We start from the raw sequence: 26,371 nt of genomic DNA on the forward strand, positions 1-26,371 counted from the left end.
TGCGGCCCTGGGGGCGGGGCCTGCAGACGGGGGCGGGGCCTGTATGCAAATACAGCCGGCGGGACGGGAGCGCATGCGCGCTGCGCGCACGGAGCAGCACGCGTTCTTACACAATGCACCGGGCCGGGCAGCCGTGGGGAGGGGGCGGGGCCTCGCATGTAAATGAGCGCCCGGTTTTGCCGCGCCATTGGAGGAGAGAGAGGAAAGGGCGGGACCGGATATGTAAAGCACCGAGCCGGCGTAGCGCATGGTGGGGGGGGCAGAGGGTCGGAGCGGTCACGCCGGCGGGGCGTGGTCCGCATGCAAATCATGCCGGCTCTGGGGGCGTGGCTCGGATGCAAATGCGAGCGCGGCAGCTTCCCGCCCCCTGCCCGTCAGGCCTCTCCCCGCCGCTTTAAAAGGCGCCGCGCCTGCGCAGAGCGCCGAAACCGGGACTTAGTCTGTTACACAACCGCGCTGCGCTCCCCGCGTCCCGCTCCGCCCGGCGCTCCTCTGCCCGCCGCTCCTCCCGCTCCGCCCGGCCGCCCGCGCCTCCGGCATGAGCGGGGACCAGCTGCACAACGACTCCCAGGTGAGCGCCCCCCGCGTGGCCGCCCGCGGGGCGCGCTCCCGGGGGACCCCCGCCGCGGTGCTCGCATCTCCCCGTGCCGGGCCTGGGCTGGCCGCCTCGCCACCCGCCGTAACCCCAGCGGCGGGACCGTGCCCTGCGGCCGCCCCCACAAGTCTGGGCAGAGCCCTGTCAGCGCAGCTGTCCCCCCGCGGTGGGATGGGGGGCGGTGGGAGCGGGGACCCGCGTGTGCCCCCCGGGCTGGGCTGAGAAGGGGAGGGGGCGGCTGCCACGCTTCCCCGGCTCGCTCCCCTTTGGGGGGCTCGGGAGGGGTCCTCCCATGAGCTGTGCGGGGGCCGGGGGGCGCTTCACCGGTTCCCCCATCACCTTCCGCATCGCGCCGGGCTTTTCTCGTTTAGTGTTTAATTCCCCTAAAAATGAGGGTGAGGGCGGGGGTGGGGGTCCCCCGGAGCGCCGCGGACCCGGCTGTGCTGACGGTGTGTCCCTGTGTGCTCTCCCCGCAGATCGAGGCGGATTTCCGAGCGAACGGTGAGTGCGGCCCCGGCGCGCCCCTCGCACAGACATGGCGTCCCAGAGACTAAGTCCCGGCTCCGCGCTCACCGGCCCCATTGTTCCCATCGAGCTGCCAAAAGCGCCCCTTTCCCGCCGGGATCGGCGCCCCCCGACCCCCGCCGCCCCGAGTGGGGGCACCGCAGGCCCCCGATCCGAGCGCAGCGGCGCTGCCGGGGTCGCCTTTGGGCCCCGATTCCTCGCTGGAAAGTCGCCTTGTCGACGGTCGGGACTTAGTCTCTGCGCCATTTTCTTTTTCTCTCTCTGTGGCTTTTCTCTCCTTCTCCTCCTCCCCGAGCTGCCGCCGAGCCGCCTCTGCAGAGGCACCGGGCCGCCATCCCCGGCACCAGCCCCTTGTAGCCGAGGGGAAAGCAAAGTTTTTAGCTTAAAAAAAATTTAAATCCCAAGTCGCTTTTTTTTTTTCCTTTTTTTTTTTTTTTTTTATCGCAGGCTCCCTCCCCCCACTGCTCCCCGTCTCTGTTCCTTTGAGGGAATGCCTCCCTTCCCCTAAAATGAAAGGTGATTGCAACATGTTGCTCTTTAAAAGAAGCTGCTGCATCCATTTTAAGATCAGTCTTATTTTTTTTCCCTGGCTATTTAAATGATGTGACTTTACCTTGTTAGATGGATTTTTTAAAATTAAAATAAAAACCTACTTTAAAAAACCTGACAGACCATAGTGTAGACAATTCCAGAAAGGTAGACAGCATCACTTCAGGGACTTTGCAAGCTGACTTCATTTTGTTCAGAAACATTTACAGGAATCCTGTAATTTAAAATATATATATACTTATATATAATTTTTGTATACGCATATATTTATATATTAATACATATGCATATCTGTCTATATTTATGTTCATATATATATACAGACATACAATACTGTCTTTTCTAATCAGCCTGTTAACTGCTAACTTTTTCTGATAATTTATTCATTTTTATAGAAAGCAAGCTGATTGGAAGCCTGCCTCATTTGATAGGTGTCAAATTGAAGGGCTTAAGTAGGGTGAAGGGGATTTGAGGGTATACAACCAACCTTTGTGTGTTTTACTGTCACTGTTTGGGATGTGTGAGGAGCTCTGAGCTGTCCCCTTGCTGCTGAGATGGTAGAGGACAGAAAAGGTGGTTGAAAATATCTGCTTGACTTATAGTTACACTAATTTTTAGAATGCTTTTCTGGATGATGTCCACGTGCCTGGTTGCCTTGTAGGCTACTGCATGTAAATATTTACAGATCTACACTTGTGAGCACCTTTCCTTCTGTCAGTTCATTGGAATGTGATTGTGTGTGCGCAGCAGGGAGCAGACAGTATCAAATATGCAGGTTTTGAACTCTTCATTTCCATTCTGAATTTATAGCGGGGCTCTATGAATAATTCTTATCAGGAAAAAAGGGTGCAGTGGATTTCCCAAGTACGGGTGGGTGTAACTCTTGAAGCAATTTAAATATAAACTTATATAGGAATGCTTGTAGCCTTCTTGTGCTGGAAAATACTTGCTTCATCTAAAGATCATCTTTATTTAGGGAAAAATACTCCCTGGTAAGCTGTAGTTATTTAGTTCTGTTTTACATAGAGGAAGTGATGTATATTTGACCTTTTGACTCCATCTTCCAGTGAACCTTTCGGAGGGATTTTTCTCCTCTATTGTGACCATGTGCTGTTTTATTCTTCTAAGAGTTTTAGTCATACAGCTCTTAAAACTCCTGTGGTTTTTATTTCTACCATGTGTTGAAGGAATTCAATACAGAAATTCAAAGTAAGACACCTTGACAGAAAAACTGAATTCCTGGTAAATCAAGCGCACCCAACAAATCAAACCAGTGTAGGCATCAGCAGCCTTTCCCTCCTATTGTAATTATTTGTGGCAGTCATGTAACATCATTGTCACTGATCAGAGGCCCCTAAACCCCAAAACCCTTTTCAGCACTGGAACGTACGTGTAACCCTGTTAGTCTTGCTAAGGGAATAATGCTGAATAGACACTGGACTCTCTGACCTTGTGACCACCCCTGATCTCCCTGAAAATCTGTCACCTCTGCTTGCTCTGAGCCTTGTTTCCTCTGCACAGGAGCTCTTTGCGCTGGTGCGTCGGGAATTGTCACGCGCGGATGCGAGAACAGCGGTTCTCCTTCAGGCAGAGCACTGAGGCTCTTGTTTTTATTTTCTGATCCTATTTAGTGGCAAAGATTAGGAGTGGGTAGTAGGAATCCCAAGTGCTGCTTCCCCCCCCCCCCCCCCAGAATCGGTTTGTACTTTGATTATTGTCAGGCAGCACTGAACAGTAGAGCCAAACTCTCCTTTTAGGCCTCCTGTACACCACATTTGGGGAAAGGGAAGTTTTCTTCCTGGGGGCTGGTACTGACTCATTCTACGTGTTGAGTGTAGCAGCAGTAAACATTTTCGTTAATAAAGAGTGTTTGGGGTGACTTTTGGCTAGTGTATCAGTAATAGGGTAGCTTAAGCACTTTGAAGCTTCCTGCTGTTATTAATGTTTCTATCTGGGTCAGTGGACACACTACCTCGGGTTGTGGTCACACAAGTTGTTGCAGCTGCAATAGGTTGGGTGGATCTGCCCATTGCAGGTCACCACGGTGCAGCCTGCTTGTAGCTGGAGCCTGGGTCTGGTTACACACCCGTTTCATTGATAGCAGGGTAGCGTTGGGTATGAGAGGGGGTGCCAGCAGTAAGTACATGTTCCTGGCCATTTCTTGTCATTAAATAGCCAGATCACTCTAAGCAAGAGTGTCCTGGGCAAATTCCAACTTGAGTAATTGCATTCCATTTCAATATCCAGGTTCTCCCCCCTGTTTGGCCGTAGTGGGTATTTTTTTTCACCTTAGCTGTATTTTTAGTATCCGTACGCATTGCAAAGAATTTTCCATGTTCAGTCCTAGCAGTGCCTGTTTGCAGACCACGCTGACAGCAATATTGTGCTGATACAGCCAGCCTTTTCTGCAAGTAACATCCTTGCAGCCTTCAGCAATCAGAAGGGAAATGGAGTCCAAAACTGTTGTTTCCAACTACAGCTTGGATGCTGAAAATGTCCCCACCTCCACAGATTTGGATTCTATTGAGTTTTGCCTTTAAGAGCTTTGTTACTCAGGTTGGATGTAAAAACCTCTTACTACTGAGGGCAATGATGAGACTAAAAGCAATTTATCTTGACTTTGAGCTCTCCCATTGTGTTTGCAGAGTGCAATAAATAAAAATTACTTTTGTTTGCAAAATAATAAAATTGCATTCCAAAACTACTAAATTCTACTAACTACTATTAGTGCCTTGGCTGCTCAGCAGCCTGTGATCAGAACTTGTGTAAAATCCAGAACTGCTCAGTGTGGAGACTGAGGACATCACCCCAAGCAGTGCTTTTTGCTTACAGTTGATTTGGCCAGTAATGTTAAGATGCAATTTGAGGTCAAGTATCACTGGAGTAACCATTACAGTGCATTAACAGGAGTCAAGTGTGAATTTGTCCAGCATCACAGAGGTGGCTTCTGGAATTCAAACACGTATGAAGGAGGGGCTTGCTTTAAGAGGGTGTATTTTTTGAGGGAAAAAAACCAAAGCCCTTACTGCTGCAGCATCTTATCAGGAGCTGGCAGGCTTTTTATGTTGGCCCAAGCGCTCATGGGGCATCTGTGTATTTATCAGTCTGGCAATGTGAAGGAATGAGCAAGAGGGAAATTCAAATTAAATAACAGGAGTGCTGAACCAACTGCTTTACAAGTTAAGGAATTTCAGCACGTTTTGTGTTTTGCATTAAATTCATGTTTCATGTATGACAGAGCTGTGCAATAAGAGGTGTGGGTGATTTAAATGCTAACAAACTGTAGAGCAACATAGCAGAGATCTTTAGGATTTCTCAGTGGTTGTGAAACAGTCTGTTGGAGACCAGATTTGTGCTTCCTTGCTGCTGCCTTTGCTGGCGCCTTCTGGATGGGTGAGAGTTTTTTGAAGGAGAGCAGGGCCACTTCTGGCACAGGGCTGTGTGTACCTTAGCGCTGCTGTTAGAGCCACCGTGCTAAACAAACTGCACGGATTTAGGAAGCATGAAGGCACTGCCTGTGCTCTGTGTGTGTGACATGTCAGGGAGAAACTGTCTTTTAAGTTCCCTGGGAACATGTCTCAGGAATGCTTTAAATGTCAAACGTTTGGCAAGGGATCCAAAGTACAAAAGGTAATTAATAGTATTTAGGTGCAGATTGATATCTCTGCTGAAAATTTCCTTTGCTTTTCCTGTGATACATGGAGATGAGAATCCAAAAGAATGTAGCTTGTTCCTTCCTTGCATGGCTCCCTGCCTTCGCTCCAGACTGCAGTGCTGGTGGTGAGCCTGCATTGTGGGAAGTGCTGCCCACAGCCTCAGAACAATACTTGGGTAGATTTAAGTCTGTAACCACTTAGATTTTTGTCGGATTTTGTGTGTGTGTGTGTGTGTTTTTTTTTTTTTTATTATTTCAGAAGTATTTTATTTAAGATGCCAATCTCTGCAAAATTTCTTAATTTTGTTTTTGCATTGATTTTCAATATGTTCACAGCAATCTCTCACAGGGCTTGTTAGGATATGACAGTGTAGCTTCACTATGGAAATCTTCAGATTGTGATAGGTGAGAGTACTCTGAAATAAATTTATCATTCATGACACTTCTCAGAAATGTAAATAAACATATTGTTGGTAAGCTGTTCTTCACTATCATGTGCTACATAAATTGGTTGCATCTATTTTCCCCCCCGCAGAAGCCTCAAAAGGGCTTTGCTAAAGACCTAGAGGTCTGTTGTGTTAATTGTTCTGACACATTCAGCATTTAGGTTAAAACTTAAGGAGTGTCTGGTGGGAGTGAGGAGTTGAGTGTGTTTCTGGGAGCTGCAGCTGATTAGTGTTTTTGTTAAAACTCAGCAGAATTACTTAAATGTGCTGGAAGATGTGTTTTGGGGGTTAATGGTCCGTGTGTTTCTTCCTCCTAGCAGGTTTTCTTAAGATGTTTCTCTTTTCACTCCAGTGTTAAGCACTCTCTGTTATTAATGTGTTATCAGGGCTTCTGTGTTTACTTTGTAAAACATGAAAAATTTTGAAGCAGGGGACCTGTGTAAAAGTGTGCTTTTTTTACATGGCTTCATGTAAATTAGACACACAGCTCATAAATGTGATCAGGCACAAATCAGATTTAATTTCATTTACAGCTGTGACTTCAGATACTTGTTAGATAGTTCATTGAATTCCAACCTCCTGAGTTGCACTGTCAGCAGAAACTGCAATAATATGTAATTATAGCAAGTACTTAACATCTCATTGACTCAAATTCCTCTGTTAATGATTTCACTGGATTCCTGTTAAAGTAATACCTGCTGAAATAGCACAAGCCACTGCCCTGTTAGAGGGAGGCTCCAGGTCAGATTCTTCCTGGTGTTGTAAATTGCTGTAGTTCTGCTAAAATCAGTGGAGCACTGGCAGTATATCTGCTTTTTTGTTACTAGACTGCAGGGATGAGCTTTAATGTCCCAGTTACTATTTAAGAGAAATACAGTTTAACCTAGGAAATCATTGCAGATTTCTTTTCCTGTGGCTTTTCAAGATGGAACAGTTTCTCTTTCAAGTCTACTTGAGCTGGTTGTGCTGATACAGTTTATCATATCCTTGTAGAACATTCACAAATATTTATTGGCTTATGACATTTAATTGATTTTGTGGCTTCCAGTTTTACAGATACTGCTCCCCATTTTATAGAAAACCTCACACTCCAAAACATGGGAGCAAAATCTATTTAGTGTTATATATTCTGCTTCTGCCTGGGTTTTTGAAGACCTGTGTCTTACATTTCCAAATCTGAGAGAAGATACTCAATGTTGAAATCGGTGTTTATTACCTTGCTGTCCTGGGACTGTCCCTTTTGACAGAGCATACCTATCTGTACCTTCTCCCTGCAGGACTCTGTTCTGAGCTGTTCAGCACTGTCAGCATTCAAATATGGATCATCTTTAGATTTCAGAATTGTTCCTCCTAGTCAGGGAATCAGAGAAGGGTATGGACTTGCTGTGGTTTCAGCAGTGAGTTTGCTGCTGTTCTGCTTTTCTCAAAAAAAAAACCCAGTAGAAAATAAATTTTAAACCCAGTTGATAGCTGCAATAGGATTACTCCTTTTAAACAGTGTTCCCAGTTGCTGTTGTCCTTACTCTGCCAGTAGCTGCGTGCTCCAGCGAGTTCCTCTGTGTGTGCTCTGGTGGCTTCCCCTGTCCATCACTGGTTGAACACTGGAATTACTACAGCGTGGAAGTGCTGTTCCAGGCAGAGCAGAGAGAGCCTTTTCTGCTGCAGGCTCCTGCTATTTCCTAGCTCAGCTGAACACGTTGTAGTAGCGGTTTCCCGGTGTGTATGAGACTACAGTATTTTTAGCACAGCGTTTGTTCAAAATGTCCTGGCTGACATAAATGCTAAATAGTTCCAGTGGATTTAATGAGGTTTATAGTTGGAAATATTTTCATCTTGAATGCTTGCTTTTTAAACTCCTGATCTTAGTCAACTGCTGTAATATCTTGTGGTGTCACAGTGAGAGTTAGGACTTTTGGAAGGTGATGTGAAAAGAAAGGGTGAAGTTAATTTTGGATTCTTGTGACCTGCATGGTATAAGGAGGATTAAAAAAATTGGTTTTGGCTTCAGAAATATGAACATACCTGCATGTTTTCAAGTGGAAATTTGGTTTCTGAATTTGACTTCTGTAGCTGCTCAGCTGATGAACAAGTGAGAGCTCCAGAGTTGAGAATGGTAGTGGGGAATGTGGAGCAGTAGTCAGTCTTCTTGAAATTTGTTCTTTTGTAACGTGTACTTAGCATCAATGATTCTGCAACTTCTTTGAGAAAAAAATAGGATTTTTTTAAAATCCCTGTCTGTGTCAGCAGGAGCGGTGGCAGGAAATACAGTTTTGTGCCAGTCCTTGCAACAAACAATAATCTGGGAGATCCTCCAACAAAACTGGTGGAAATCAGACTTGATGCTTTTGGAGACGTGGGAGACCTTGGCAATTAGTTCTCTATTAATATTAATGATAGAGATGGAGTTCTGGAGGGAAGATGAGTAGAAGGACAGCGGTTCAAGTAAGAACTGCTTCACAAATGTTCTAATGTTGTCACAAAGTTCTGGTGATGTTTTCCATCATCTCAAGGCCTGTTTCTCTGCTAGAATAAAATACTGCTGCTTCACCCTGGGGAAGTTCACCTTGTTTCATGGTTGTTGCTTGAGTCTGAGCGGTTTCTCTCGAAGGTGGTTGCAGCAGTAGTTCAGTTTGGAAGAATGACTTGCACTGACAGCTGCTCTGGCTTTGGGATCTGCCTGTTCCCAATATGAAGGAGTCCCAAGGACGGGCAGCAGTGAGCATGCCTTACTCCTGTCTTGGGAGGCTTTGGAGGCGGGGGCTGGAAAATGTCTGAAATGCTTATCTTGATGGGATGGGGGCAGTGCAGGCTCACTGGAGGCACAGCAGGAAAGTTAGTGTAGGTGCTTGTCACTCAGCCTCAGCAGACAGTGTCTCCTCAAGAAAAACACCCTGCATCTCTGGAGTACTTAAATCCCTTTCTAAGTTTGAAGGTGTTGACTTCTGAAATTGGGATGATGGCAGAGTAAAGAGGGACAGCATCAGACTGTTGGAAAATGGTTTTAATTGGACTCTCCTCTCAGTCTCAAAGAGACAACAGTTACTTCCCACAGAGCTTCCGATCAGTAGAGGTTTTTGGATTCCTTATCGATATTTTTGACGTGAGTGTATTTGTTCATGTTCAAGCTTGCCATATGCTTTGTGCAGTTGTGAGCTGTGTGGGTGTCCCTGTATGTATTTTTACCTTATACCTTCGTCAGAGAAGGAGCTTTTTAGGGAGTGTTAGCAAGACAATAGCTTCCTTCTCTATCAGTATGATATGCAGAATGCTGAGCCTCATGGTGCCCACCAAAAGATGGAGATTTTCCTTCATAATTCTGCCCAGCATAGACATGTTACAGGCAGATGGACATTCATGGAATTCAGCTTTGCAGCAGAGTAATTCTGCAGCTGCCTGTATCTTTCCATCACTGGAGAGAGATTGATTTCTGCCTCAGGAAAGCTTGGAGTGTACTTGCAGCTTCACTAAAATATTTTGATCAGTCTATGTAACTCATCTTTAGCCATGTCCATTAAACTCACATTCCATTGTGGGGATATACTTGTGTCCTGGTTTTGGGCAGGCTAGAGTTAAGTTTCTTCGTAGTAGCTGGTACAGTGCTGTGCTTTTGGATTTAGTATGAGAATGGTGTTGATAACACACTGATGTTTTAGTTGTTTGGACAACTAGCTAAGTGCCTGCTAGGACTCATCAGCTGCAGTGTACAGCTGACAGTCTTTCACACACGCAGCATTCAGCACATAGTGCAGCTTTATTTGGGGGAGAAATACTCTTACATTCTCAGTGAAGGCATAGTTCTGGTTCTTCAAGATGTCCATTTTTCTTCCATAATGCTATTTTTCAATGATTTTCTAAAAATAAGACCCTGGTGGCTTTTATTCCTTATTGCTCATTTTGTAATCCCAGTCATTGATTTGCATAGTGTTACTAATTTTTGCAGCAAGCATCCAGGACCTCAGTAGTTTAATATTTTGCTGTGTTTAAGAATAAATGATAAGAAGAAATGAGATATGAGATCTGGTGTTGAACATGCATAAACTGCATACAGCTTTTCTGTCTAAAACCCGCTGTTGGCTGCCCTGAAATAAGTTTTACCAAATGCTCTGGAAATACTGAAGTGTTGGGCTCACTCTACTACTCAGTGTATGCAGCAGGAAATTGGAAGTTGTCTTGTTTCCATCCAAATGTCTTGTCAATTTGGTGCAGCTAGATGTGTGGCAGTGTCCAAAGGGAGTAATTTTAAGAACATTTTTTTTAGACATTGGCCAGAGATGTGGCTTCATAGTTAAAAAGTCAAGAAAATAACTCCTAGGAATGGAGCAATCTCCAAGTGCAGATAGCTTTTTAATTTTTTCCTGGCATTTGTCACATACTCTGCTCTGTTGCCTAACACAGCTTCTGACACACGAGAGCATGAACTTGTAGTGTTATCCAGAACATTTTTTCTTTCATTTGTCACTTCTGTACACATTTTCAATTGAACAACATTGCAACAGCTTTTCCTGTGTATGTAAAATGGAATACATGACCTGTACTTTAGGGCCAGGGCAATGTACTTTAGTTGAACTTTTTATTGATGGCAATATTTTACTACTCAAGGCTTATCCTGGTATTTGAACAAGGGCCAGACTTGTCAAAATAGCTGCTCCTCTTCCTCTCAGGTTGCACTTTCTTGTTTTGCAGAGGTGGTTTATAAAGACCTTTCAGGACAGAAGGCACTTCCATGTGTTTTTCCCCTTTAAACTACAGTGTCTGTTGCAGATTTTTCAGTAGCTGGAGGTAGAGTTGAGAAACGTGGTGATTTTCTAAGTAAAAGGCAGAGATTTCTGGAGTTAGAGTTTAAGCAGAACTTGTAAGCAGAGTTTTAGGAAGAGAAAAGTACAGGTGGTGGCAGGAGACAAGACCCCCTGTTACTTACAGTCTCTTTGGAAACCTGATAACCAGGTGGAAGGCTGTCTTCCTTCATCTGCTCTGCAGCAGATGTAACTGGATGGAGTTTGTGCTGTCCTTAGGGAGATGAGTAGTTGATAAGTTGGCAATTCTTACTCCAGCTTCTGGTTTGGTGCAGTGCAAGAGAGACTTTTGAAGCTGAAGGCAGGCAGCACCAGGGAGGGACATTTTGTTACTCATGGATGCTGTGTCTGGGTTTAAGGTCCTTTGTGCTGTACATTGTTATCTTGTCCTAAGGCCATATTGTTTAAATAGGCAACACAGTGGGGAAAGAGGGAGTACTATGCTCTTCTCAGAGGTGGAGAAACCAGAACATAGTGGGAGTGATTTTTTCCAGCACAGAAATAGATGTAAAGCTGTCTGGCTAGGACAGAGATTCAGTTCCATCTTGGACACTTGCTTCTGACTTTTAATTCCTTCTGCAGCTTAAGACTGAGGTGTTTATCAAAGGGCAGCACAAAGAAAAACCCAGAGGAGCTTCTGCAGTTTTAGCATATTGTTATATGCAAATCTCATCTCAGGAGCTAAGGTGGGCATTTTTTTCTGTAGTACTATATTATTTTACAAATACTTATGATACAATACAAATTAGAAATGTTGTGTGGAAGGTTCTGCAATTAGTGAAATCACTGGATTTGCAATAGGGAGACAGTGTCTTCCTGGTTTGTGTGCAGGGTTCTGGTATCAGGTATGTCAGTCTCTTGCACCATACAGGCCACCTTGCTGAGTGTCTCCTAACTGGGCCTGGAGCAATAGGAAGAGCAAATTGTCTTCTCCCAGTTTGTGAGTGCTGGTGAGTGTGTGAGTAAGATCAGTTTTTGGAAAGATAAAATAGCTGGGATGGGCAAGTACTGGTTTAAACTTGCCTTAGGAAGGCACCTTACAAGTCAGACGAGCACTCTCCAGTTTAATCCAGCCTTTTGGGAAATGGGAAGCTGGAGCTCTTTGGAGATCCATGTGAAGGGGATGATTCATTGCAACACAAGCAGTATGTACAAAATGGAGGGATGAAGGAGAGCTAGTGACGTACTCTGAGGTTTGTTCTCTAGAGTTAATGACCACCAGATGGGGAATAAAAGGCAGCCTGCTTTTCTTTTGAGGGCCAGGAATGTCACTGAGGCTGTTAAAATGTGCTGTATCTGTGGTAATGCTGCTTGTGCACAGCAAACCCTTTGATGTGTGGATCAGAGTTAACTTTCCTTGCTGGTGTTTCCCCTCAGCACTTGGGTTTCAGCATGGGTTTTGGCTGAAGATGAGATTCTTGCAGCGTGGTTTACAGAGCACCTCAGGGATACAGAGCAAGTCTTTGAGTGCTTTCTGCAGTAGAAAAAGTAAGGTGCAGGTTGTGTTCCTGTGCCCAGTGTAACCAGCCAGACACCCAGGATGGTCAGACACCCAGGGGCAGTAGGTTCACGTGGACAGACGTGCAGTGCAAGATGAGTGAGATGAACTCATAACAACAGTGACCTTGATTCACTTCTGCAGTGTTGCCCAATCCCTCTGTAGGTGTCATCTGCATCCATCTTTGCAGTAAGCAAGCACTGGCACAAATCAGAGTCTGAATGTCAGTGCTGTTAACTCTGATACTCACAAGTTGTCATCCTAGAAGTGTGTAGGTGTTTGGGTTACTTTGTCTTGCTTCATCAGATGGGACATCTCTCCAGCTGTCCAGGATACCTTTGGACGTGAATGTGGAAAACATTTGCATTTTTCAAGAGCCTTTTACACTTTTGCAATCTCCTATCCTCCTGCCTTCTTCCTACTCCAAAACCTGGAAAACTGTCAGAGGAGCCGTCATCTTGTCTGAGTCATGTTATCATAGCTGTGTATGTCACCTGCACTTCATTAGGGAGCATAAGCAGGCTGTCCTTGAAATACCTGTTTTTCTGAGTAGATAGTCTTCTAATTTAAAATATGCTGCTCTCTGGATTTTGGTAGCTGTCATAAACAATGTCTTTCTTTTATCATCATCAACTGGGCTTATTCAGCATCACCTGTGTCTAAAGGAAGCTGCTTTCTGGGTTTTAGGCTGTTTTAATTGTATAGGTACAAAAAGTACAGCTTGGCCCTTGATGCTCTGTGCTTGGCAGCTTTTGTTGTCAGCATGAGGTCTTGGGAGAGCCCAGCACGGTGTGGTTTTATTTGCCCCAGTCTGTAGCTTGTCTTGCAGTAGATGGAGGCTGCAGCTGGCAATAAGATGGCTATCCTAGTAATTTAATTCTTAAATCAAATCCTGGGCAAAAGGCAGAAGCAGTTGAAATGGCAAGTGCATCATTTTCTTGTTTCACAGGTGGAGGTGTAAAACTGTTCTGGAAGCACTGCTTTCTGTCTAACACATTTTCCCCTTCCTTCCTGTCCTGCCCTGTTGTTGTGACTTCTGTCCACTGATGCATAATCGTCAGTTTATGGTTTTGTTCCGCATCACTGTCAAAATATGAGCTTGTCTGTGCACAGCAAAACATGGATTTACATTTGAAACACAGCCTGAGTTAAAATTCTCCTTCCCTGTGTTCATGAGTGGGCCTCTCCTACAACACTCATTCTGGGCAATACTTGCCTCTTTCAGGAATCTGATAGATTTTTCTTCAAAGTTGCCAATGTTGTCTTTGCACTCCAGCTCAGTCTGGCCTGCATGCACTTCAGCAAGCTGGGTACACGGTGCTGACAGCAAAGATAGTGACTTCAGCAGGGGCACTGCATCTCCCAGGAGCTCATCTGTGCTTGGGCTGTGCCCATCGCTGCTCGGCGTGCTTGGTGAGAATGTGAAATGATGCTGACACCACAGCTGACACCACAGCCACGTTTCTGAGGGATGGGAGCTTTGCTAAGTCTTTGTGTACTGAAGTTAGGGTGTATTTTTAAATGGTTTCCTCTGTAGGGAATGAAGCTGTGGAGCATTGTTTTGTGAAATAAGTCCCCTGTAGCTGTATTTCACAATAGCATGAAACAGTGTTCAAAACAGATGTGAGCCTCATTTTTGAAGGGCAGAATTAGTTTGGTTTTAATTTAAGTTTTTGTGTTTTTTCTCCCTTTTTGTAAATACCCCATCCATCCACCCTAGCACAGGAGCCTCATGGTCAGGTTCTAATTCAGTGTAAGAAAACTTGAATTCCAAAGGGAATTTGTTAGTGTGTGATTTTTTTTTCTAAGATAAATTTTTATATTGTCTTTTTGTGTGTATTAACATTTTAGTTTCAGCAGAGCTTTGGAATTAGTCTTTGGCAATTGGCTCCATAGGTAATCAGAGTCAAACGTGACCTGACTTTGTTTTTCCGCAGTACTAAGAAAAGTATTTAAAAATTATTGTATTACATGGACTACAAACAAGTATAATGGTAGTTTTTATCAGAGTAGCTCCAGAGGCCAGACAAGGAAGTTTTCCACTGGTTTTCAGTTCAGGAAAGATATAATATTCAGAAGGGCTTTCTTCTAAGCATCCATGAAGTGTTTGAAGGCTCAAGAATTAATGCAGGTTTGCGACAGGTCTGTTATATCCAGTTCTGAAGGTGGTGTCATTTGGTCAGCAAGTGTCAGGGACACTTGTTCAGTTCCTCATCCTGTAAGCTCAGGCTCTATCTTAAATCTTTCCTGCCTCTTCCCCATCCCTGCCAGGTATTCTTACAGTGTGTATATACTACTAGGTGGTGTGGTTAGCACTTTGCTGACTACAGGTATGTGATTCCCCACATCCTGTCATCTGAATGGGTTTAGTTACATTCAGATCAAGTTACCTGGGGAGATTGGTATTTCAAAAAGGTGCAGACCTAGGTTGACAGGCATCTCTGTACACCCTGTAGGTCACTGCAGTTTTCCCTTACACTTAATCCCCCCAGAATTACCCTTGTACATCAGATGTGCACTTCGTTCATAGAGCACTCCGTTATGGAACAGATGCTGGGCATGACCTTAACGGTAGACTTTTCATAGTAGCAAAGTTAGATGATTTTGTTTTTAGCATATTGTGCTTGGTATTAGCAAATTATCTCCTTGTTTACTTGTCTGTGCTTATGGCTTTCACTTAAAAAGGAAAATTGCGGTTTCTGAATCAGGGTAGCTGTCTTACTGTGAAGTGTGACAGGATTCCACTACTTGTCACAGTGACTGCAGTCACAGAAAGTGGCTTGTTTTATATTTTGATCTCAAGTAACTCATACTCTAAAGTCTCTTCTTGTGAAAACCTAATGCTGAACTGTTTCTCTGGTCATAGATCCTTTCTTGAGCAGAGACTACTGTGCTGCTTTACCTGGTAGAAACACAAACATGTACTTAGGAAACCAGGTTGGACTTCCATGTATCCAAGAAATTAGGGGTATTTAGTACAACATCAGGAGAAGAAAAGATTGCTGTTACAAGCTGTTACTTAATTCTCAATTTTATTAAACTCTGTTCTGCAGGAGTATCTTGATCTGTTGGAGCAGCTGCTTAGTTTTGAGAGTGGCCTGTGAAGTTAAGTATCTCATGTTGTTGCTAATTTTCAGAACAGGTTATTCACAATTATTCTTTCTTGTGGTATTAGGGCTACTTGTCATGCAGCTTTCCCCACTTATGGGCCCTGTTTAGTATTAACCAGCCCATTAATGAAAGCAGAAGGCTCCAGGCTTTCACTGTTGGAGCCTTTTGACATCTGAGAGGATCAAGTAAAAGGTGATCACAGGTCACAGTTGTGACCACAGGAAAATGGGCAAATTTTCCCTGGTCTGCTGGAGACTGAGTACAGGAAATAAGATAATTGCTAGTTCAAAAATAACGTGGTACTCTTCAAAACTTGAAGAATAATATTGCTGAAATGCTTGGAAACTCAAACAGATTAAATGTGTTTGGGTATTGCAGTTTCAGAAACTGCTGGGGCTGCTGTGCACTCCTGGGTAAAGCTGAACTTGCTCAGAGGAGAGTGAGCCTGGCTCTCTGCTGGATACCTGGATAGTGCTCTCACTCCCACATGTGGTTTTGTCTAGCACAGGCTTGAAATATTTGGCAGATCAGAATAGGAGTGAATGGTGCAGCTGCTGCTCTGGGCTCTTGGTGTAAGAACAAACTGCTAAATCAGCTGGAGTGGCTGCAGCTTCCACGCCGGTATTAGTCATTCATCTAAAACTGATAATAAATTTTAATAGATGTATTGATTTAATTTTGACTCTCATAAGAATTATCATAACTTAAAAAAAATTTTCTCAACATATATAAAACTGGCAGCCAAGAAATTTCAAAATATTTCATAGCATTACAGCTGAATCATTCAGGAATAAATTATGAGACTGTAAATAGTCTTAGATGTTCATCTTGTTTCCTTTGCCTATTTCTGCTGTAAAATAATCAAGTGGGAATAAATATTTCCTAATGCATTGGAATACTCCTGAAAATAAGATTTATAACTTGGGTTTCTCACTTTAGGTTATATTAAAGAGAAATAACAGAACCTTGAATCTTTATGGTCACTTCTGTAATACTCATAGTTTTTCAAGCACGTTTCTACCCCTCCTACCAGTCAACATTTTAAAAATATCAGGTTCCATGTTCAGAAAATTGGTGAGTAGAGAATGTGATTATGTTGCAGTAGCTGTAAAGCAGAAGCTCTGATATGATGGGAGCCTTTAGCTAAGCACTTGGAGTTTGAAGTGTAGTGATAAATGAACTTTTGATGAAACTCTGCACCTGCAACCTATTTCCTTTGGTTTAAACAGCTCATTTAGTGACTGTGGTAGTGGAGGGCATTTGAAAGCTAGAAAGAAAAAGCTGTTTCCACAGTTTATTTCTGCATAGGTAAAGAAAGGACTGCTCTTAAAATTGAAGCACAAGGTAACCAAAATTGATTCAGTTCAGTTTTTGAGGACTATGCTTGCTTTCTTTTAGATGGGAAACAAATTACATAAACATTTCCTCCCCTTCATGTCTTATTCAAGGCAGATTTGAGTTTTCCTGGGGTGAAATCTGAAAATGTTGGCTGTGTGTTCCATGAAGAGATGCCAGCTATTAGTTTAAAAAAAATGAAAAAAAAAAAAGAAAATAAAAGAAACCGGCAAACAAGACACACACAAAAAAAAGAACAAAACAAAAAAACCCAATAAAAACCCTCACCAAACTGATAATACATTGCTTGGAGTTTTTTAATTGAAGAAGCTAGGAGTGTACCATGCATAATAATGTAGCCACAGCCTTTTATCCTGTGTCAATAGGTTATGCTTTATATTCAGGTATTTGTAGTGGTGTAATGTAACAGTTGTTAACTAGTGAGATTTGGCCTGGATTTAACATAATAAACAGATTACAGCTGCATGAAGAGATTTAAATCAGTGACTTAAAGTAACATTTTGTAAATTGAAGACTTCCAGTGGAATTTAGTGCACCATATCTAGGAGCTGTACTTATTAAAGTATTGCAGTCATAGTGTTACTGTAAAACTACCTTGTCCTACACTGCTCTGCTGATCCTTCTTTCTGCATCCTCTTTCCCTTCCTTCAGAACACTCAGGAGTACAGAAGTGCAGAAATCTCAGCTGTCATTAAACATTTACCTTTTGTTTAATTTTTTGTGTGTTTTAGCTGGAATCAGATTTCTTCTTGTATGCTAATTGTGGTAAAATCCCCTCAAGGCAGGGGAATTGCATTCCCTCCCTTAACTTGAGAATGGGACTTGTAGCAAGGCAAATTCTGATAAAATGCTTCTAGACACTGCTGGAATTGGCCTCTTGTGGGTGAGTGATCGATTAACTCACCCACAGTGGGGACAGAGGTGGAATCGGGATGTATCCATCCAGTGCAGCCCTACACTTTAAAGGAATCACTGTAGATACAAGGAAAAAAAACCCAAAAAACCCAAAAGAATCCTGTCTGTGTCTGTGTGGGAGTTGCTCCTACAGTGAGGAACCAGCTCAAGTGTAATAAAAATAAGTTCTCAGTCTTCTGAAACAAATTTCTACTAAGACTTTGGCCATGCTACCCCATCAGTTCAGCTTAATGGGAATAATATTAAACAAGTAGGAGAATAATCTGACTCCAGTGCATAAAGCAGTGGTATTGCTTGGTAGAGGTGATTTAAAGCTTCTACCAGCCACTTCTTTTGTCTTGTGCATTCAAGTTACACTCTCAAACCAAGCATTGCAGAGGCTTGTTCCCAAGGGTGCTGCCTCTGAAATCTTTCCTCCCTACAGCAAGCAGGAGACCAGCAGTGGCCAGAGCCACGCGGAGCTGTCAAGGCATGGTTAATAAAAGGCTTTGAGCAAATGCCTTTAGAGCCTCTCCCTGAGGATGCTGAGCATGTACCACTCCCATGTGTATAAACTCTGTGATCCTGGCTGCTGACACAGGCTGGGCATCCACTGCTGCAGGAGAGGCAGTTCAATGCAACTGCTTTTTTTTCCCCCTGATTTGTTAAATTTTTCCTTGAGGGAGCCCTTGTTCTGGATTAAACCCTGGATGGTCAAACACACCAGCCCTGTCCTTGTGTGGTGTTGGTGTGAACACAGGCTCTGTGTGAGCTGCTCTTAGGACATCACTCTTGTGCTAAGGAAGTGTCAGGGTTAGGGTTTCAGGTAGTCTTTATGAAAAACTTATTTTTCATGAATCCAAGTACACTAGTGATTTACACAGCCAGCAAGAGAAAATGTTTTTCTAGTTTACATCATTGCAGGGTAATTACTCCTGACAACACAACTGTTTTCTTGTAATCTACTACAGTTTTTAAACTTACACCCCAAAATAATATCAACCTATTTTAAAATATGGCTGAAGTCTCTTATTATTGTCTGTAAGGACTAGGCTTTGTTGTTTGCCCCTGTTTTCTCCTGGTTCACCTTGTAAGTTTGCATGCAGTAATCAGCTGTTGCCTTTGCATCACAAATTGTGCTGTTTGCACCTTTCCAGGCTAATGATGGTGTAAAGAGCATTTGGAGGCGGAAAGAGCTTGTGCTGGGGGCACTGACTCAGTGTGCGGATGCTGTACAGAACATGAAGTTCTCTTGTCTGCAGTGCGAAGTTGTGACAGATTGCACCAAAAGATTCTCTTTGCTCTTGACCCAGTCTGTTGAAGTAACTCCCAGAGCTGTTCCTGGGGCAATTTTTTGTCAAAATTCTCCCAAAGGTGATCCAGCTCTCCCCTACCTGTGTCTGCAATGAGGTGGCACAACTGTCACTGCACGCTGTACTGGGGGTCTGGGGTTGGTTCTTGTGCTGCAGCTGAGCACTGGCTCAGGTTCTTTGAGCTTGGAAGCAACCAAAGAGTTCAAGTGCCTCTGGTCTATGTGCACTTGGTGTTTCAGTCCACCTGGCTTGCACATGCCTCCTGAGAAGGGACTGATGAAAAGTAATGCGTTGTCTCCAAAATTCTGCAGCCCAAATGGTTCACCAAGAGCTCCTAAAGGAAAAGATTCCTGCAAACCAGAAAAATAAGGGTTAATACAAAAAGGAGTTCGCTTTAGATAATGTTGAAGTAAGGGATAGGTTATCTCCTGCAGTCCCTGATAGCTCCGAAGTCTAAACAGGGCTGTAAATGTTGGGATTGCCCCGTTTGCTCACCTTCTGCCCTGGCTCTCCAGAGGCGTGTGCCCCTGGTTCTTTCTCCTCAGCCGCTGGTGGGTGACCCTGGGCAGTTCTCTTTGCCTCTGTCTCACACACATCCCTCGGTGCGCTGGGTACATCCCTCCCTTTGTCTCTTCCCGAGAAAAGATTTTGTGTGACAGCACCGCGTGACAGTTTGTGCGCTAAGCTGTGGATCTGTGCTAAAGGTTGGTTTCTTTCTGACTGTGAAAATAGGATTAGTCCCCCTTGCATTATCTATTTGAATGCCCTGAAATTTTACCTTCTTTCATAATTTTAAGCTAGTTTTACACCCCTGGATGCCAGACTGGTTTGTGAACGGTTGTCCAGGCTTTCCTGGCGAGTCTGTCTGTCCTGCCGTGCCGGTTATGTTAACTGTGTTTTGCGCAATAGGGAAGAAGCGGGGGAGAATTTGGAAAAGCCTGAGATTAGATGGCGTAGTAAAAGTTTTCAGTATTAGTAGACTTGAAATCCACAAGGAACCTGCTTTTATCAACTACTTTTCCCCCCTCCTGTCGATTTGTAACAGCTGTTTGTGCTCAGACACAGTCAGTTAATGTACCTGTAAGTCCTTCAGGATTCCAGTCCTGTATATTTGTGTATTAGCAAATGGGGATGCAGATGGAGCTACAATATGTGTAATGCTTTTGAAACCTCAGAGGTAACTATGGTTAAACTTGTTTCCCCTAGATCTACTTAGGCTCTTTAGATCCCACTCTCAGCCTCCTGATGTGCAGGAGTGTGGGCTATGGCTGTTAAATTTTGAGGCAAAAGTGTGTCTTAGTTTTGCTTCTTTTTAAAAGACGGACGTGCAGTGCAGAACTTTGTTTATTCATGTGGTTGTAGACTCATAAAGCAGTAGGAAAAAATTGCTGAAACCATTTCTACCCCAGTAAGGGAAGGCAAGGAATTCCAGTTCTGAATGGAGGAGGCAATGGAAAATAAGTACTTCCACTCATAGGAGTGTAGCCTTATAAGAATAAATACCACTAGGGACAAGAATGGGTTTGCTCTTGGTTCCTTAGGAGACCACTCTGGACTCTCCTCTCTTCATGCCAGCACAGCAGCATTTTAAGCTGTTCACTGACGCCGGTCATTTCTGTGAAGTTTTAATTTGCTGTTCTGTTTTATTCTGCTTTGTTAGTGGAAACATACTAATGGGTTTCAGTCTCTGACTCTTATATATACAATTACAGGAGGATGTTTTACGTCTTGGGAATCCCTGGAAACACATGTTTCTGTTCACATGGAACTTTTTTGGGTTTGAATGCAAATAATGGATTGAAACTTCATTGTTGCCTCTCGGTTGGGAGCCCTTTGGCATGTGTAAGAAGCAGCTATTAATTTAGTCTTTCTGTACTGATCAAACATGTATTTTCATGCTTTATAAGGCTTCCTTGGACTTGTTCTTTGTGTAATATTGTCTACTGCAATTTTACTTGCAGTGATTTTATGCATTTGTTACAACAACTAAGATCTGCTGTGGAACAGGCATATGTGAACGTGCCACCTCTTTGGGAAGAGGCCATGCAAAAGGTGCTGACAAGTCATTAAACTTGCTGCTTCTGTATACACCATTAGTTGTTTTGTTGCAGGATGCCTGTAGTGTAGCAGTTTCTTAAGGTCAGCATCCCTGTGTGCCACACAGCTAGGTCAATTACTTAAGCATTAATTACCCACAGAGTATTAGCTACTTCCCCGGCAGGTGAAAAAGTGAGGTGCACAGAAAATAAGCAATTAATCCAGTGTGGCTGAAAAAAAAAACTTGAAGAAGGGCCCAAAACAGTGCACTAAGAGTGTTTGTCCTCTTTCTGAAGAGGCTCTTAAAGCACGTCTTGCTTTGCCTCCCGAGCCTCTGCAGTCTGGGTGAGATTGATGAAATGCCAGCAGTGACATTTGCTTCAGGTTAACTTCATCTCCCAGAGGCTCCAGTCACACAAGGTAGGAGTTATCAGTCAGGTTTTTTCCTGGCATCCTTAATGTCTCCCTGATAAGCTTTTAATGTTTGGGCTATGGACAAGCTTGCCCTGTCCTGTGGCCACCATGTGCTGTCCCTGTTAGCAGTGCTGTCATGTTGTTTTACCTCTCTTCCTTAGATTGAAGTTGTCCTGAGGTTTCAGTGGAGCAAAAAGTGCACTGATCTTGTTTTGCAAACTTTGTGTTTTAAACGAGCTATGTTTATCCTTGCTTGCATACTAAAACTGGAACATAGGGGAACTTCTTGAGAAGTTGGTGGAGCTGTTCTAAAGGACTGAGAATGGCTGGAGACAATTCTCTATCCACCTGTCTCTGTTCTCCTGTGAAGATTCATCAGCAAGTCATTCCATTGGTTTTTTCTTTTCCCTCTCTTCAAAAGCAAGGAATACTGGGCCTTCAAATGACAAGATTATTGAAGAATGCAGTATCTAAGGGGTCTGTCCTGTTCTGAAGCCAAGTTTCCCAGACCAGTCCTTTTAAGGAAAAAGACATAATATCTGTCTGGCCCTGGAGTATCTTTTGCCTCAAATAACTGCTGAAGTGTGGAGAGAGGTTACGAGGTCATTGGTTTTACTGTTTCTATCAAAAGTACTAAGTTTTCAAGCTTTGGCAGAATTGGGTACAATGTGTTGTGGTCAATTCTGGCTCAGCTCAAAACAGGTTTTGTCTCCGAGTAAATATAGTCTGGGAAATGAATAGACTCAAATCTATTCACTTGTGCTATATTCCTTCATTTGAGCCCTTAGAAAAAGGAAGAATGTTCTCTGGAGGAGTTTAAGTAATAAGGTTCCTGCCGTAGAAAGGGAAAATTGTTGGGATGTTCTGCTGTACTTCTCCAGGCTCCCTTTTTGAGTTTTCACAACTACTTTCTTGTATTTTTTTGTAAGATTGGAAAACGAATGACTGCAGTAAAGAGCTGCATTGTGTATTCCACTTGTGCTTAGTCACAGTTAGTTTAGTTGTTTTGCAGTAAACTCAGATTTTATCTGGGTTATGGAGGGAAACAGTGAAGTGTTGAATTGTCAGCATCCCTGAACTGCCGTACCTGACCCAGTGAGGCACCTGAAGTGAAATAAGCTTGTGGTAACTTATTTCATTCAAATTTGACTTCAAGGAGGGTTTTAAGGATTTAGATTTCTGTAGCAATATAGATTGTGGAGGTATCTTTATAAACACTGGTAAAAGGTTTTGTGTCAAGTTGCTTTTGGAATGGGTATCTTTGCCATTAAGTATGGCATTATGAAATGAGGAAGCAGAAGCCAGTCTTGCTTCATTATCATTGTATTTTCTTTCCTTTTTTTGACTGAAAGCCCAGATCCTACTTCTGCTATTGAATTTCAGGTTTAGGTTATGGGAGAGTCAAGTGGTGGTTTCACTGTTTCAGTCACTCTCGTTTCAGTATTCCAAATGTTTTGCAGTGAGTTATTGCAGAAATAAACCAGCACAGCAAACAGACCTGCAATGCTTTCTCAGGGTAAATGTTTTATGTGGATTCTGCAGTTGTGTAAATAGGGCCGGTAAGTGACATATCCAGTTTCACTTGGGAAGTTTATTTTAGATTATGGTTTTCTACTCCAGTGTAGCATCCATAATACCATCATCTCTCTGAACAGTGCCTTCTGGGTATGGTTTTCTGCTCTTGACATGTGTAGCTGTGTAGAGAGGTTTTCCAGTTTCTGTACTTTTCATATGTACACTTAGGTTTTCTTTGTCTGCCTTGCTTTATTGGGAAAGGTGTTGTGTCCCATACCTAGCTGCAGTTCTGTTTTCTGCCCAACAGCTTCTCTTCTCTCTTTTCTGGGCTACAATAGTGTCAATCCCTTTAATCCAGAAGTGCTGTTTAATCAGTTACTGGAGCACCATGACCATAAGGTGATTTCCTCTAACTAGAATACAAATATTTTAGAGAAGTTTAGACCTCTATCAGATTACTCAGGTGGGTTTATTGTACATGGGTTTTAAAGTGTTAAAGAAGAACATGTAAAAGTCAGATGACTTGTCCAGAGTTAAAACTGTTCAAGAGTGAGGGTCCCTGTGCCTCAGACCATGCCATGTTTGCCATATGGTGGTTTTTCTGAGCCACACAGGGCCTGCAAATAGGATTTTTAAACTCTGCACCATGTTTGCTTTCTCAGGCAAGATTTATAAATTGACCAGCACCTCACAGAGTGACCTTTACACGTGGGATTGCATTGCCTGTTTAGGTAATGTACTATAACCCTGTCACTATCTGTGTTAAAGATCTTGGATAATGGCTGAATGTTACACTCTCTACTGGCTGGTATCTGTGTATTGTAAAAGTTAGTGCAACACTAGACCATTCTGATCAGATGCCAAGGGCAAAAGTACGTGTTCTTTGCCAGGAACATGAATAATATTGTAGACACCTTGGACTACATTCACATGTTTGAACACTCATAACCCTTCCTGGCATCATTTCATCAACTAAACTGTGGTAATTTTAATAGTAGTCTTTATATGCAAAATGCAAGAGATTAAAACTCGAAAAGTAGTATGATTTGACAAAATAAATGGAAAAAAACACCCTTGGAACTAAGAAGTCTTTTTCTGATAATCTGCATTTTAGTATGAATGCTTAAAAGGAGAGCCTGTGGGGGAGGGAAAAAAGCAGTAAAATTCCTTCATTTAGGCAATAATAAAGAGACTTTAAGCTTTGCTTACTATTGCATCACAACCAGTGAGAAGAATTCAGGCTAACTAGTAAAGAGGCTGCTGTGGAGTACATGGCCTTACATGAAGGTGGTGTTTCAGCTGAGAAGGGACTGACCATTTCTCCAGTGACAGGAAGTTTTTGAACTTGACCAGCTTTTGAACCTAATCCAGTGTTAGAGTTACCTTGCTTTCAGCTGCATAATTTAGCAGTGGAACTGGAGAAGTCTTTTTTAAACTCTTCTCCTTTCCAGAGAGGCAGAAAAGACCCTGCTGGTCTCATCTCTGCCAATAGCAGAGGGTTTCTTGCTCATGCTTCAAGTTGAGTAGAAGAGAGAGCCCAGTTCTCATACACACCAGTGATCCTGAAAGCCTTGAGAGCTCATTTGCTTCTCCTGTAACACACAACTAACACTGAGGAATAGGATTTAACTCAGGGCAGAAATTTCAGCCACTCATCTGAAGCAGAAGTGTTACTGGAATGACAAGAAGTTAAAAATGTTGATAACAAGATGGATTTTTCATGCTGTGTCCTCAGATTTTGGGCACAGATTGTGATTCCAAGAATGCAGAAAGTTTAAATCACCTTTCTGGACGTCAGTTTAGAGAAGTATTGAGATGATGCATAAAATCAAGCATACTCAGCACTAGAAGTATTTCTAGCAAGAGGAAAAGAAAATGGGATGTTTCTGGAACCAGAAGGAAAATACTAAAAGTCCTTGTCCACAGAATCTTGTAAGACATTTTAAAGAACAAAGAAACCTCTCTGTAAGCAGTTTAATGAGCTACTCAAATTGTGCTCACAAAAACTTAGAAGGTGAACAGAAAGACAGGAAATCTGAAAGGCTAATATTTATCTGGAAAAGCTACTGTTGACCAGAAATTGAGGTTACCAGGTGTTAATTTGCTGGCTACCTCACTTAATTGGGGAAAATTTAGAAGGAACTAGATTGTGGTCACACCTTTTTTTCAGTTCTTTAAAAAAAATTCTAGTGCAAAATGATGGAAGAGAAATAAAAGTGGGTGGTGGGAGCAGGATAAAAAGGCATCTGTAGCATTCTCCATCATGTGCCAACACTATTCTCTTGACAGCTGTGCTGATTGGGCATACAAGAGCTTATGCCCCTCTCTCATTTCAGTGTTTTATTTGAAAAGTTGCTGTCAAAACTGAAATATCAATGTAGGAGGTAGCCAGACTTCCCTTGATTGTGACATATAAGTAGTATTTTAGGAGGTGTGCAGAGACAGGTGTTGAGAAGTGTTTTTGTGGCTAATGAATTTGGCTCATGAATTAAAACATCACAGTCCCACATAATTGTTTTGTCACCAGACTAATTAAGCCAAGGGTTGTCCTTGTTGTGAAAGGGGACCGCTCACCTCTGCCATCTGTTGGGACTCTTCCTCTCCAGGTGACAACTGCCTGCTGGAAGAAGCTTTCTTTGCCTTCATCCCTGTTCTTGCCATGCTGCAGTTGGAGATGCCTGACCTTTTACAGCTCTGTTCCTGGATAAAGTGTAAAACTTCCCTGTTCCAGGCAGATGTATATACAAGTATTGCAAATAGGGTTATGACTCAGCCTTTCCCCGGGGACTCAGCGCTGGAGCGAAGGCGGAGCAGGAACAGCACAGAGCCACAGACCAAAAGTGCTTAGAATTTCCCATCCTTAAATCAACGTCCTTGTAATCTAACAGAGTTAAAAGATGAATCAACCCTGCAAAAATGCAGAGCTGCTCGTGATTTGTTGGAGCTACAGGGGAATGGCAGGAATAGTACAGGGACTGTGGTAATCTTTTGGAGACATACCAGGCTCAGTATTAACAGACAGAGATCCAGTGCCAGAGACATCAAGCTTTCTAGAACAGAAGAGATGCCAAAAGCTCTGTTTGGGTTAGAGGATACTGAAGGGAAAGCCTCAGGGGTAATAGATGCTTGCCCAGTTAGCATAACCCCCTGTCCCTGCTGTAACCTTGTGCTAAAGAGAGAGTTTGCATTTTCAAAAATATTTAAATGTCACGTAAGCTTTTGGGGGTTTAAAATTTGCTCACAGTAGATGATAGATTTTGCTAATGGTCTGGGAGAAGGAATAGTATTTATCTTCTTGTTTAGTGTTAGAGGGATCAGACATACTTACTGGAAGACATATAGGGCAGGAAACAAATCTGAATGTGTGATAATGTCAGAGCTCTTTCCCTAGCTGATGTGAGGCTGGACTTAGTCAACTACTAATCAGCTGCAAGCTGGGAGAGAGTTACCGGAGGCTGGAAGATTCTTCTAGGAATGAATATGCTAAATATATCAAGGAAGATGCATTGCAGACAGGAACACTTCCCGTTGATTGCCTGTGTGCTGATGAGGCTTGGAGCGAGTGAGGTGGCCCCGTTCCCAGCCCAGTCATCTGTTGCCTGTAGTTCAGTCGGAGGTGATGCTGCCCTGCTTCCTGGCAAGTGGGTACACAAATGGGAGTGAATTGGCT

General features: G+C 43.2%; 1 protein-coding gene across 1 annotated transcript in view; it reads left to right on the top strand.

Moving 5' to 3' along the window:
- The first annotated feature begins 413 nt into the window (after positions 1-413).
- TOP1 (DNA topoisomerase I) overlaps positions 414-26,371 on the top strand; it is a 65,849-nt gene continuing 39,891 nt past the window's right edge. The window contains exons 1-2 of the mRNA XM_068207528.1: positions 414-571; positions 1,072-1,096. Coding sequence (XP_068063629.1) covers positions 539-571; positions 1,072-1,096 — 58 coding nt within the window. The 5' untranslated portion in view covers positions 414-538. The remainder of the gene's footprint in view (positions 572-1,071; positions 1,097-26,371) is intronic.

Source organism: Anomalospiza imberbis, chromosome 17, assembly GCF_031753505.1.
Source record: "Anomalospiza imberbis isolate Cuckoo-Finch-1a 21T00152 chromosome 17, ASM3175350v1, whole genome shotgun sequence".
Classification (NCBI taxonomy): domain Eukaryota; kingdom Metazoa; phylum Chordata; class Aves; order Passeriformes; family Viduidae; genus Anomalospiza; species Anomalospiza imberbis.